The sequence below is a fragment of the Pyxicephalus adspersus genome, chromosome W, assembly GCF_032062135.1.
Source record: "Pyxicephalus adspersus chromosome W, UCB_Pads_2.0, whole genome shotgun sequence".
In the NCBI taxonomy this organism is placed as follows: Eukaryota; Metazoa; Chordata; class Amphibia; order Anura; family Pyxicephalidae; genus Pyxicephalus; species Pyxicephalus adspersus.
This window is the reverse complement of record NC_092870.1, coordinates 8,244,264-8,258,708: the sequence shown is the minus strand read 5'-3', so window position 1 is coordinate 8,258,708 and position 14,445 is coordinate 8,244,264. Positions and strand designations below refer to the sequence as shown.

The window sequence follows — 14,445 nt, the reverse complement described above, 5'->3', positions numbered from 1 at the left end:
AGATTTTAATAGCCTGGTAAAAGCATGACCAAAAAGTATGACTAGGACCCTCTTACTGCCATATAGCAGAGTTTTGCATCAGCTACAATTGGCTGCTTATTCGGTGGGTGGCTAGTTGTTACATGGCCGAACACCGGTAGCTATGAACATTGGCAACTGTAACGCCGGCCGTTGCAAAATAATTTGCAGCTTCACTACAAACTGTCTTATCACTGCAAATTATTGCGAAGGAGAGGGAGAGTGATCCTCTAGCTCGGGGGTGTCAAAATCAAATACACACAGAGGGCCAAAATTAAAAAAACTTTAGTCGCAGGCTAAACTTGAAGTTTATTGAAAAAATGGATAAGGTTTTTCCTTCTTTAGTTAAAAAACCTTTTCATATGGAAACAAAGACGTTTTCCTTAACATTCAGCCTGGAACAAGCCTATATTAGAGAAGAAGCACCACTACTACAAGTCCCTGCATCTATAAAACAGTCCAATGCGGGGCCACGCAGAGGCAGAGGCCACTGGTCTAATAATGCCAGGAATTTTAGAAGCCGTGCCATTTCAATGCAGTGGAGTCACCTAAGGCTAGGTTTGGTTGCAATGACATTTCCTTATTTATCTTGTAGGGTATTATTGATGTATTCTAAACCAGTCACTTATTATAAGGGAGAGATTGTACATAGCATCGAATGTAACTATTTGGTCTGCCAAGCCGAGTGTCAGCAGCCAGCCAGAAAGGACCACTCAGACAAGAGTGATCTAGGATGTAAAATTACCAGCTGAGCGATTTCTCACCTTATACATTCTTACATAACAATTTCATCACTTGAAACCGATACTGGTCTCAAATAATCCTGAGGAAGCCTTTTGGCAAAAGACGTCAGGATGAGAGATAAAGAAACCAATGGATCCAGTCAAACCTACTACTCTCCTCCCATGTGATATGATACCATGGGGCCATTAAAACACCAATGATTATATAGGAAAACTATGTCTAGCATAGAAACTAGCATAGCCGACCTTTGTTAGATCTAGGTTTTAATAATTTTCTATTACAAAAAAAAGAAAAAAAAAAAAAAGTCATATTAACTGTATTTTGCCAAAAAAGCCTGCTCCTTTTCCATCTCCAAAATAATAAAATTATCCCCAGGGTTGGCTACTAAGTTGGATGACTACCCTTTAAGTAAACTTTCTACTTTATATAATAGTTATATCTAAAACCTCAAACAAGGATACTTTGTAAGGCTCTTCCAATTCACACACAATGGGTTTCTTTCTGTTGCCACGCTGCATAGTACAATACCCAATACTGGAATTTGTAGCTCCTGATTAAAAAACAAAGTGTAACCCCTATTCAGTATAAAGAAATGCATTTATTAACATTCATACAAATACATTTTCAAAAATTAAAATATAGTTATTGTCTTTTGCTAGCTAAAAAAAAAAAAAAATAAGTGGCAAATCTCTTCAATATGGCGAGACATCCTGTCCACCTGTTAATAAATTTTGCACCCTTTTAAAGCATGTTGCTTTTGATGGTTGCAAAAAGCTTATGGTTCAGTGTAATGCAAACAATACACATAACTAAATTAAATGTCAGTCAAGTTTCCTGTGGATTCACATGTAATCTCAAACCAACCAGTGCAGAGGCCAAATGAAAATGTACCAGACAGGCAGCAAGAACAAGACCTTTTAAAAACGGAGTGTAAAGGCATATTCTTTCAGTAGCATTTATTTTACCCAATCGGGTAAATTATTTTACCCAAGCAATACCAATCGGTACTACTTGAAAACAAAAAAAAAAAAAAGCGAATATTGGGAACATTTGTTATTTTAATCCTTTTTCAGGTGGTTTGAAAATGCATACCATCGTCACAGATGCTGCATGCCACCTGCAAAGTTTAGAAGTTTACCTCTAAACATGCCCATACACGGGTTGCTGTGCTGTATGTAAAATGTAACTCCTTATGCACTATGTGGGAAATGTTCACACTTTCCAAGCTTTGCAGTTAGCAGAACTTGTTTTGCCAATAGCTGCAACTCAATGGTATTTAACATACTGACTGGAAAAGTTTGTTGGTGCCCAATAGCGATCGGATTGTTGATCACAAGACAGATCACTTGGCGAACTCTGTTCTATCAGGGTTCCTCCAGAGGTTATTTTATGTAATTTGTCTCTTTAATGTCAGTTTAACTGACACCAATGATCTGTTAGGGAAACATTCCCCCAAACGACCACCAGGCTAATGTAATGTGAGCTACAGACACAGTAATTATAAAATAGGGGGTTACTGAAGACCTGAAAGTTATTTTAAGGGTTCCCCTTAATGTAAAATGGTCGACACTGATCTAACGTATATCTAAGCATAAAGAGAAAATGTTGGTGTTCTAAGTGATGTGGTAGCTAGAAAACTTTGTTTTCACTTAATCCTGCCAGTAGCACACACTTACTGTACTATATCTATAGAGGAGCAGCTGTGTAGCCAGAGAAGAAATGTTAAAACTACACAATACCCCCTTCATAAAATAGGGCAAGGTTTTATGAAGTTCAGAGTTAACCTAGACAAGGCTGATAACACTATAGAATGTGTAGTACAACTCTGAGAAATGCAAAAAATATTTCTTAAGCTGCCAGAAATTCAAACAAGTAACCATGTATATTTAACAGACAGAAAGAAAAGATCATTGCTTGAGTTTACATATACTTTGTCTATTTATGGTGTTCAATTCCAGTCCTTAGGAGCAATCTTCAAGTCAAAATTTTATACAAACCCGTATACACTCCTTGTAAAGCATGCCCCACTAAATTTCCTGCAGTCTAGACCATTAAATCCAATGAAGATCCTGGACCTCAGCCTGAAGTTAAACACTTGGCCTATGCACAGTTGCTTCCTTGCTAGCCAGACTAGAAAGATCACTTACAGATTGCAGTGTTCCAGGCCTTTGACCAATCAGATCCATCAGGGGACACATGTCACACACCTGATTTTTCATGACCCACACAAAAGACAATAAAATCAAAATCAAGAACCCACCACTTCAAAAAAAAAAAAAAACAAAGTCTTTAATTATTCAAATTAGCACAAAAACGACATAGCACTATTGTAATATTTGTTCACTTCATAAACTCCTCTACAATGGAAGCAATAGCTTTCCTACTAGGCAGGTAGGGGGATTTTTTTTTTTTCTTACCACACCTTCTAACTATTACCTGTTACACATCCAATTAAACTGCAGCCTATTACAGGCTGTACATTATTGTACATTTATTTTGAAAGTTTGGGAACAAAGTAAGCTGGCAATTCATAGAATTGTCAGAATCCTTTTTTTACCAGCACACACTTTCCTCCTAGAATGCCTCGAACATGCTGCCTTCAACACTTTTCAGGTACGTTCTCAAGACAAAAGGATTTTTGGAATCCTTGCATTTAAAGCAATCACAGAACATGGAGGACCCCTATTACAAAGTGTGGGGGGCTTGGGGGTTCTGATTGGTACAAATAGCAGGCTGACAAACCCAAGAACAAAACAGTTGGACCCAGCTAAAGATTAAAAAAAAAAAAAAAAACTCAGATCAAAGAGTGTGTGTATGTACAAATACACACACAGATGATGTAAACCCTATGTGGATTTAACAAGTTCTTTTGATTTTGTACAAAAATCCTCATTCTTTAAGCTACAGCAAACAAAATTTTTTTTTTTTTTTTTAATGAATAGTTCGAAAAATCTGCTATGACACAGCCGCAACTGCTTGTATATATTTATACATCTATATTTATACTTATGTGTACAACTATTCGAATAGAAAACACCAATGCAGGTGGCATGGTATTCCATTCGAAACGGAGTGCCAAATGAGTCAGGCAAAAAGGGGTGAAAGTGGTTCGGTGCCCATGGTTAAAGAAATCATTGGCTGGTGTTTTTTTTAATTCTCAACACAGCAAGTTGATTCAGATGAACAGACTGTTCGATCTGCAAGATAAAGATGTGCCGCTTTATACCTATTTGGAGCTTTGGAAGTCAGCCAGAAAGAAAACAAAAAACGTGTGATGGTGAAAAGAAAGCACCACACATCCAGTCAACATATGGCAAAGCCATGCTGGAAATAAAACAGGATGTGGAAATATCTGCACCATTATTAAAAAAAAAGGGGAGGGGGGGATAGTTATGCAAGTCAATCCTAGAATCACAACTGGATGTGGCATCACCAATTTAGTGCGGCCATACTGTTCAGAGACTTATTTCAAAAGCGAGCATTAGGATGGAGCTGCAAAGAGTATATAACTTTATTTGTGACACCCCATGGTCTTAAGTCCTAAAACCTTTACACCATGGATAATGTTCTAATGCTTCTGTTGTCAAAAAAGACCTGGGCAAATCTTCTAAGTTCATTTAAGACGTGTGAGTTTGCAGGCCTGTCAGCTTGTCATTCAATGAGAGTCCATATTGTTCTGTATTCCTTTGGCTCCTGTAATACTCCCCACATATACAACATCAAAGAAATAAAGCAGTTTTTATGGGGGGGGAAAGGTCTCTCATAAATGTTAATAGAAGGGGGATAGAAAAGCACAATGTTTAGTGGGGATATAGAAGATTTTGAGGAAGATCAAGGAGATAGCTGTACTTCTAGGCTGTGCATGAGACTGATCAGAGGTGGTCAGGCTTTGTCTTCTTAGGAACAGATTTCCTAAAGAAAAAAAAAATATTTTAATAACATGGTTACTCCACAGACCAGAACACACAGCCAATATAGAGTATATAAAAACACAGTGTACACTAAGGCAGTACCAAGCAGAGATGAGACATTATTGAAATGCACAAATCAAAACAAATTTCTAATTAGTGTAATCTACACATGGGAAAACCTAGAATAAAGTTCAAACTTTGCTTAGAGAGCCAAATTCACTCAGATTGAGAAGTAATTAGAATGCACCACTGATTTTAACTGTGTAAAGCAGCACTGTCTACAGTCTATACCATTTAATACATCAGTTTCTTCCCAATCTCATCTTAACTGTGGAATCCGTAAACATGAAACACTAAATAGGAGACTTACTGCTTGGGCCATTACTCAAGGCTTTATAGTTCAGGATGTAGAGGGAAAGACAGAATCAGCAGGTGACCAATCCAGTTATTGAGCTAAAGAGAAAGGAGTATTAAATAAATTGACAGGCCAACAAAAATACTTACATGTCTGGTGACGATACTGGGCGTTTACTTCCAGGCTTACCAAATGAACCATCCTTGCTGGACTCTATATAAAAAAAACACATATCATATATATATATATATTACACAGTGCCACATACATCTTAAAAACTTGTAGTCCTATTAAAATCATTCAGCTTAAGCTTGTGAAATTATTAGAAACTCATGGTGCAAATAGTGGAGGTTTTGAAAGTGCCAGTGCTACTATTGTGCCATCTTATACCAGTCATTAGGAACACCTAAATTACTGCTGTCATTCTTTTTGAAGATCAATGGACCATATCCTCTCAAGTACATAAAACTAACCATAACCTAGACATGCAAAAGTGTACACGTAATCAACAGGGTTCGCTTATCTTTCAAAGTCTAGTTTGCAGTTGTAATGCATGAAGGCCTATTATCTGCAGCCTTTATTTACTGTACAGAGTTGTATTGGTGCTTTAAAAGAATGTGTATCAGTGTCAAGTCTTTTACATCATGTATCATATGCTATGCTCAAATAAGGAAAGTACTCAAGATCTTCAAACTGAACTGTAGCAAATGCTCACCTTGCAACCACCTGACTTGTGTGGCAGGTCCATAGCCCTTCTCATTACGTGCAGCAATACGGAAGATGATGGCAGGTTTTGTGGTATAGTCTATGTGAGCGTTGGACAGGCTGGAGGACTGTACCAGACAAGAAGGATTGGGACCACAGTATACCCGCATGAAAGCCAGCTGAGCAGGTGGTGTAGCTTTTTGTTCGCTACCCTGGCTGCTTTGGATAGCCAAGTAGACAGAATATTCTATGATCTTCCCAGATGTAACTGAGGGAGGTTCCCATGTAAGGTGAGCACCATCAGGACTCTACAGGAACCAAAAGTAATCAGTCTGTTAAACATAGGTTAGCGTGGAAGTAAAACTGTCTGGTGTAGCAGAAGGTAGAGAGAATTTGCGTAGACACACAAACAAAGCTTTATATATAGGTTGCATATTTTACAGTTGCTTCGTATTGTCAAATTAATTAAACCTTTATAAAACCAATAAAAATCTAGGCATCCTAAATCGCACAACCCAACAACTTTTGGAAAAGCAGCCTGAAGTATGCAGGTTTTGGTATTATTGTGTCTGGGGAGCTCCTGGCTTTATTAGTTTTCCATGAGGCAATGCTGCGAGACAAATGCTCCAACATCCCATTTAAGGTTACAATAACACATTTTTGTTATTCATGCATTGCAGATGTTTAATATATACACATTTTGTATGAGCCTTACTTGCAGCACCATACATCCATTACCTGAACGAAGGCAATAGGTTTTTAAACTTGCAAAATGCAGAATGCATTTAAAAGTACAACAAACAGGAATTGAAGAGAAGCACCCTAAAGGGCTTGAAAATAATAAAAGATAAACCTTCTGCTGAGAGGCAATATCACAACCTTGGTAATACAACAGTGTTTAAACATAGGGACTGGCAAGCAAGGTCTGTCAAACTTAACCATTGACACACAAAACAGACATACAACAAAGCATAAAATATCAAATCACAGGACTTTTAAGGCATTAAACTATATATATGTTTTTATTCATGTACAATAAATATTTGATTTTAATAACTACTTCCAAAATTACAATACATTAATTGATACTTGTTCATCAGGACATATCTTTCAAGTATGAGACCTACACTACACAATATTTTTAATTAATTTAATAAATCAAGAACATTAAACTATAATTATAAAAAAAACAGTTACTGACATAACTCCTACATCTCACAAATAACCTGGCGGTGTTCTCTCAAAGAATGGTCCAAGGGTATAGAAGACTGGTTGATGGAAGTAGGTGCAACTCTAAATGTGCATATTTACCTATATACTCAAAACTAAATTTCGTAATTAATAGATGAAAATAAATATTAAAAAAATCAATATCAATCTGTTCAATGTATATCCTTAATCTATTTAGCCAGTACAAAACTTTCCATTATCTCTAGCACACAATAAATAATTTCAAAATAAATGCATAAATAGAACATTGATATAAAAAAATATAAAATAAATATACTATTGAAGATCAGCCATACAAATATCCAATACCTATTTTTCCCTTTAGAAGAAATGTCCACAAATCCTAGTATTAATCACACCAGCAATATTCTTCCTCTATGCACAGTGACCAACTATAAATAATCTAAATTTATGCCCATAAACAGGACCACACCAACCTACTGTATATAGTGGATTCACAGATTGAGACAACTGCGACAAAATGATCAATTATGGTTTGGTAATTTTGGAATTTTTTTTACTTGTACAATAAATGTTTTATTTCAATAATACCATAAGTATAGTTAACGGTTTTATGCCTTAATATTGGGATGTGTTAATTGTTAATTATGTTAATTGCCAGTTGGGGAAACCGTTTATCTGCAAAACAGACATAACTTATAACACTGAACAGTTAGTACCTTGCTGATCTTAATGGCACATGGTGCACCTGGGAAACCAGGTAGACAAGTCTTAAAGGCAGAGATTTCACTGAAGGGTCCACGACCGCAAGCATTTATTCCCGCTACACGGAATTTATAAGCAGTGCCTGGCTGTAGCTCCTGTTTCTTTAACTGACTGTAATCTGGTAGGACACCCGAGTCAGCCTGCAAAGCATAAAAACACAAGTGTCAAGATGTATTCAATAAACCCAGTCTCAAAATTAAGTATACATCTGACCTGCTGCACCATAACCAAGATAGATCTATATATAACTATATATATCAAACTCTATCTCTATATATCTATCTATCTCCATATATACACACAGGCCAAAAGTTGTCTGTGACTATCCTACTTACATCATTGGTGGAGTCATCTGCAGGCAAGTAGTAATTTGTCACCATCATATTTGAAACCTTTATTACACCAACGTCAAACCATTGACTCACTTTTTTCAGGGGAGTCTTAGGCTGCTGAAAAGCAGAATCCCGTTTCTGTAAAAATAGTAAATGCATACAGTGAATACATATTTACAATTTATATATTTGTTAGAATGGTGGTAATAGAAAAAAAAGTTCACGTTAAAAGGTTACTCCAAGAACAGAAAGCACCACAGTTTAAATTAAAAGCAAAGATGGGACCCCAATGTGTATTCCTATGGGTCAGTGACATGACATCAAGAAGAAAGATCCCAACAACAAAGACATCAGTTTAATGAACATGCCCACATTAAATGACGTACCGATTCAATGCCATTTGCTACTTCCGTAAGGGCTGTTGCTGCCTGTAATTTAGCTGGACTGGCTATTACCACTGGTTGAGCTGCTGTGAAAGTATTTGTTGGAGCCAAACCTGATAAAGAAAAGCCATATTAATGTCGATAAAAGATACATAAAAAAAAAAATGGTTCTGATACTCACTATTTGTGGCTGTAGATGGTAAAAGAGCAACTGAACTAGTCACTGCACTCATCAACTCATTGAGTCCATTGCTTTCACTGGCAGGATCGTTGAGGCTGTCAGCTGGTGCAAGGGCTTCTGTAGGCACATGGTGGAGCTGTTGAAGTTGCTGCAATTGCTGCTGCTGCGCTTCTTGTAGTTGCTGTTGAACCAGAGCAGCCAGTTCCTGTTGGGTAAGCACTATTGGAATTGTGGTGGTAGGGCCTTCGGATGTAAGGTGACGAAGCTCAGCATGAGCCATATCTGAAGTATCCATTGGCTCGCTGGCTGCTGCTTGGAAACCAATAATGAAAACAAGCAAGTTTTAACACCATTAGCATTGTGTGTACACACAAACTAACAACGTGCAACTATCTGCTCCTAGTTCTGTGCTCTACGTAAAATAACCTTTCTGGAGCCAGATTGGGTAGCTAAAATGCATTGGGTGGGGGATTGATTGGTATATTAGAATAGTAAAGCTAATATTTGTCTTGTGTGGACACATGCTGGCATGCTGAGTGAAGACAGACTAGAACTTTTCTCAAGGTTTTGTAATGGTCTTTATGTTTTTCAGATCAGAGAATTAGGGAAAGTAAACACAGCCAGCAATAAATACAGCAGGGAAGAGTTTTCAGCCAAGTAAATAAGTCAGAACCTAATGTACAGTATTACTCCAGGGGACACCAGAATAAGTATATGGGTTGCCACCATTATGAAGACAAACTAAAGGTCTTCATTTTCCAAACTAAAATCCATCATCAACTAACAAAGATCACCATCTGTTAGATAACATATTTCCTTCCTTAACATCCCTGATTTACAATTTCCCTCCTCCGCAAAATAAACTTACCCATCACTGCCTGTTGTGCAGCTTGTAAAACAGCTTGAATAGCCAATGCCTGGGCCTCTTCTGTGGCAGCAGCTTGTGCAGCTGCCTCAGCTGCTGCAGTCACCGCCAATTCCTCAGGTGTTAAGCCTGTGACCATTAGGGTGGTTGTCTGCCCCTCTGTCATAAGTTCTTGAGAAAGTGAAAGCTGTTCCACTCCTTCCTGCACAGCAGAAGCTGCTGCCTCCTGACCTTGGACTGTTTCTATAGCTGCATGCAGCTGGGCTTCATTTTGTTCTGGCACTGCAGACTCCATAGCCTGCACTTCTGCCTCTGCATGAACATCTTCAGAAGGCTGGAGTAAAGAGGATAGCTGGGCTTCGGCTTGCTCAATGCAAGGAACGGCCTCAGAACTTTGTACAGCAACCTTGGAAGCTGGTTCAGTCTTGGATGAAATATTCTGCAAAGGGATGAAAAAGAAAACCCTTACCAGTTCGGTTAAAAATCAAAAAGGTAAAGCAAGCCTAAAACCCATTATGCATAGAAAAAGGATATACATTTTAAATTCAAAATACTTACTGGAACAGAAAGTCCAGGGAGCACTGTGGACCGAGTCACAGTTGTAACGGCCCTTGAAACAGGCTCCACTGTATGTACTAAAGAAGTCGAAGATGCAACAGCTACAATAGTAACTGGGGATGCACGAGCAACAGCACCGGCATGGCTACCCGAGGCAGCTTCCTCTGTGGGGACAGTCCCATGCTCTCCTTGGCCGGCTGCAGCTGGCAGTTCTACAAAGAAATAAGAAGTCTATGTGCATCTGTTACACAAATTTACAATGCACATGAACAAAAGAATCGAAGACCTGAAGAAAAAAAAGTTTGAGCAAAGATCAAAAAAACTTATGTCGGGCAATTTACCTTACACTCCCAATAGGATTCCATTGCTTTTATAAGTCATTCTATGATCCATGACAACAACCTTTGCCCTTTATAGTTTAATCATACACTTTTTAGAAAAGGTGAACAGAGTACTGTAATTTTAGTTAGAAACCATTTAATGTATGCAAAGCCTTCCCAACTGGTAATGTACCAGTTACAAGATAAATGTAGCTTGATCAGAAGGCACAGCTCTGAGTGAATCAGCAAGTTCTCCTACTAAAAGCACAGGGCGCATACAAGACCAGTCACTTTGCACTATGAAAGTGCAGGAGGTAAAGTTTTCCAGTTGATTATAGCTTAGAAATGAAAGACAAACCGCACCGTGTCTTGTATCTAGACGCATGTGCAGCAATTACTACTTATCCCAGAGTTCTGCTCGAAAACTGCCAATATAAAGTCATAAATGTGGAAGACCTAACAAATCAGTCTATTGGAGCCATCGTTTTCAGACTGGCAAATACGGACCGGTAAACATGTATTAAAGGGCAAAATTATTCTGTTTGCAATAGAATACAAAGACCACTCGCAGAAAACCAACTTGCAAGTTACATGATTACATTAGGTCGTAAACATTAAAGGAATACACAAGTGGGGGGGAAAAAAATTGGACCAGCCTTTTCTTCTCAGGATTTACAATTTTTGCCTTACCTATATTGCAACCACCGACTATGATCCATAGGGGAAACACTAATCATGAACCTAAGAGTATTTTACTGACCACCAGTAACTAATTTTGTCAAATAATGCCACATTCCTTAGTTTATTCTTTCATACCAACATACAGCTTGCAAAAATCCACTTTTAACTGCAAACTACCAGGATCTGTGAGAACAGATAATTTTGAAGGTTCTTCCATTTTAGGAAGGTTAAGACAATTCAGACAAAGCGTGTAAAAAAAAAAAAAAACAGATCCTCACCTTGATTATCCCCCATGGTGGCTGTGACAGTGGTTGCTGTGTGGGTAGTTCCCGTTTCATGCATTTCACACGGTGGGTTTGAACAGATTTGTTGTGCAGGAATATTTCCAATGTCAGATGTAGATGTGGTTGCGGTATTGGTAGTATTAGTCTCATGTGTTTCGCAAGGTGGGTTTGAACACACACGCTGTTCTAAAGTGTTGGGTGCAGATACTGTGGATGTTGTGGAAATCTGTCCAGCTTCAATAGAGGACTGCTGGGAACTTTCACCCTGTTGCGCTCCAATATTTGAAGTTGTTGTTGCAGTATTTATTCTACCAGTCTCATATGGTGGGTTAGAACACAATGGTTTTACAACCCAATTGACTTCAGCAACAGTCATGGTGGTACGAGTGGAACTTGGTTGATGGGTCTCACAAGAGTCTCCTGCAGATCCCTGGCCATTCTCAAATGTAACAGAGTTTATATTGGACTTGGTCAGAGTTTCACAGGGAGATTTTGAACATAATGCCTTAGTTTGTACAGGGGTGGGCTCTTCAGTTTTTTTGCTATTACTAAAGGAATCTGCAACTTCTAAAAGGCCTGACAAGCCAGAGATGAACTCTACATGTAGAGACATGGCAGTGGTTGCTGAAATAGTTTGATGGCTTTCACAAGGTGCATGGTTTGGTCTTGCAGTGGTTGGCCTGTGGGTAGTACTAGTTTCATATAGAGGATTAGAGCACACCTGCAAGGCCCTGCCTAGCTGTTCGGTTGTCAGATTTGAGGTTGCCACACTTGGCGTGTTGGTTGTTGAAGTTTCATGCATTTCACAAGGTGGATTACTGCAAAACTGTTGTACCTTCTCAGACTGCCCACTGACAATGCTAGCAGGCACAGTCATAACTGTACAGGTGGATATGGTTTGTAATGTTTCACAAAGAGGATTTAGCAGCCTCTGCAAGTTATGTTGATCATTGGCAAGCTTTGCTCTGGCTGTTGTGCAAGTTGAGATCGTGCCAGTATCGTGCATCTCACATGGTGGATTAGAACACACACTAACATTTCCCTTTTGCTTGCCACCAATATTTGCCGTTTGTGTAGTTCCAGTATCATGGGTTACACAGGGAGAGTTTGAACATACTCTTAAGACCGTGTCTGGTTGCTCACTACTAATATTTGCCATTGCAGTAGTTGATGTATGTGTGGTTCCAATTTCGTGGGTCTCACAGGGAAGGTTGGAGCAAGCTCTTGTTACTGAACCACTCTGAGCAATATTTGCCATTGCAGTTGTTGCTGTTTGGGTAGTTCCAGTTTCATGTGTTTCACATTGAGGATTAGAGCAAACTCTGACCACACTACCATTTGCTTGGCCCAAAGCTGTGGCTACAAAGGTTCCAGGTTGTTGGCCTTCACACAAAAACTGAAGTGTACCTCCAGGCTGCTGAACAAGATTCACAAGGGTGGTGGTGGCAGTATTGGTGGTTCCCGTCTCATGAGTTTCACAAGGAGGATTGGAACATACAAGTGTTACGGTGCCTGGAGGCTGATCTCCATGGCCAGAATCTGCAACAGTTACAGTGGGTTGATCCATAGTTGGTGAAGCCAAAATAGAGACAGGTAGGTCATGGACTGGTTGAGCTTCCACACCACTGGAAGTTGTAATTAATGTCACTTGGGTGGGCTGTGATATTTGCTAAGGAGGAAATAAAGATTTAAAGTAGAAGCAAAAAGCATGACAAATAGGTTTAAAATTTACATATTTAAATCATGACTGACTGACTGTATTGAGTCCAACACAAATACATATATATGCTACTATACACTTACATTACATGTTTAACTTTGAAAAAAACTGTAAAAAATAAGTTAAAGTTTATTATAAAGTTTAGGACATATTTTGGTGATTTATGCCCAAGAATTATAGCCTACAATGTAAAATAAATTTACATGCAAAAAATGTAACGCTTTTTGCATAGAAATTTGGATGGAATTAAAATGGTAGGGTGGTTAAATTCATGAAAGTTTGGTTTACTTTGATCACTAGGACATTTCAATGTTCTTTGAAGATATTTTAGCCTTTTTAAGTTTCTATCTCATAACCACTGACAAATATCGCCCTCAATGTTGTGAATACTATCTTAAACTTGTAAATACAGATTACCATTTTCTTGATACAGATATCATTGTCTTGGAATGCAATGAGTTAAGTGAACCTGACTTGTCACTGCTGTGTGATTGGTCTGTAAATGTGTCAATAAACCCAACAATTTGTCTCTGGACAATTGGAGTTGCTGTATATTATACAATCGATTTTCTACCCATTATGGTGCCATAACAAGCTTTTTTGTGACCCTGAAAGACCAAAATCATGACCAAGGATTGGTAGGGGGAATTCAGCCTCCAGTGGACTAAATCAACTAAGGCTTAGTCTACACAGACTGTTTCCCCAGCGTTTAACCCGAGGCTTTTAAAGCCCTTGTTTGAAATCCCTATACATTACAATAGGTTAATCTACACAAAGTTTCCTTGAGGCACGTTTACGACATTTATCTTAAACGTTGCCTGCAACATTTAAAAAATTAAACCGCTGGAAAACGCGGGTAAACACTTCCATTGATTTCAATAGGATGTTTTCCCGCGTTTTAAATATGCAGATTATTTCAAGTCCCTGTAGACCCAGCCTAAGTGTGCGTCGATGCCGGCAGTGACCGGATACAGGACAGAAGGACCCAAAGGAGGGACAGAGTGATGAGATGAGATCGGGATGCAGGAGAGAAGCAGAAATGGCTGAAGTCTTGAGGTGAAGCAAAGTAACAATAACTGAACAAATTGTATGTTTAACCACCTGGCCGGTAAACCCGACCTTGGTTCTGGTCTATTGATTTTGCAAAAATCGATAAACCCGAACTTTTCTCACTGTCTAAATCCCCTCACTTACCTGGTGCCCGCTGCGATGATCCAGCGTCGATCGGGAAAAAAAAATAATACTCACCTTCTCCCCGCAGCTCCACCGGAGATGTCTTCTGGCTTCATCCGGCGAGTGCAGCGACGATCACCGGGGTTTCCCGGTGACGTCACTGCATGCGTCGGTGCGGGCAATTCAAAATTTTGTATTGGAGTTCCTTTGCATTGAACTCAATACAAAAAAGCTGTATTGAGTCCAATACAAAGAAATC

At 38.8% G+C, this 14,445-nt stretch overlaps 1 protein-coding gene across 7 annotated transcripts in view; it reads right to left on the bottom strand.

The window, feature by feature from the left end:
- Nucleotides 1-1,340: 1,340 nt before the first annotated feature.
- Nucleotides 1,341-14,445, bottom strand: part of LOC140342915 (host cell factor 1-like) — a 39,497-nt gene continuing 26,392 nt past the window's right edge. For 3 of the 7 annotated variants that reach the window (XM_072429289.1, XM_072429290.1, XM_072429287.1), the window contains exons 17-26: nt 11,288-12,962; nt 10,009-10,220; nt 9,454-9,889; nt 8,586-8,897; nt 8,408-8,517; nt 8,025-8,159; nt 7,644-7,829; nt 5,744-6,041; nt 5,178-5,241; nt 1,341-4,674 (exon numbers count right to left, since the gene is read on the bottom strand). In XM_072429289.1, coding sequence (XP_072285390.1) covers nt 4,635-4,674; nt 5,178-5,241; nt 5,744-6,041; nt 7,644-7,829; nt 8,025-8,159; nt 8,408-8,517; nt 8,586-8,897; nt 9,454-9,889; nt 10,009-10,220; nt 11,288-12,962 — 3,468 coding nt within the window. In that variant the 3' untranslated portion in view covers nt 1,341-4,634. Of the gene's footprint in view, nt 4,675-5,043; nt 5,127-5,177; nt 5,242-5,743; nt 6,042-7,643; nt 7,830-8,024; nt 8,160-8,407; nt 8,898-9,453; nt 9,890-10,008; nt 10,221-11,287; nt 12,963-14,445 lie in introns of those variants that run through there. The other 4 variants (XM_072429288.1, XM_072429292.1, XR_011923205.1 and 1 more) reach the window with 3 other exon arrangements.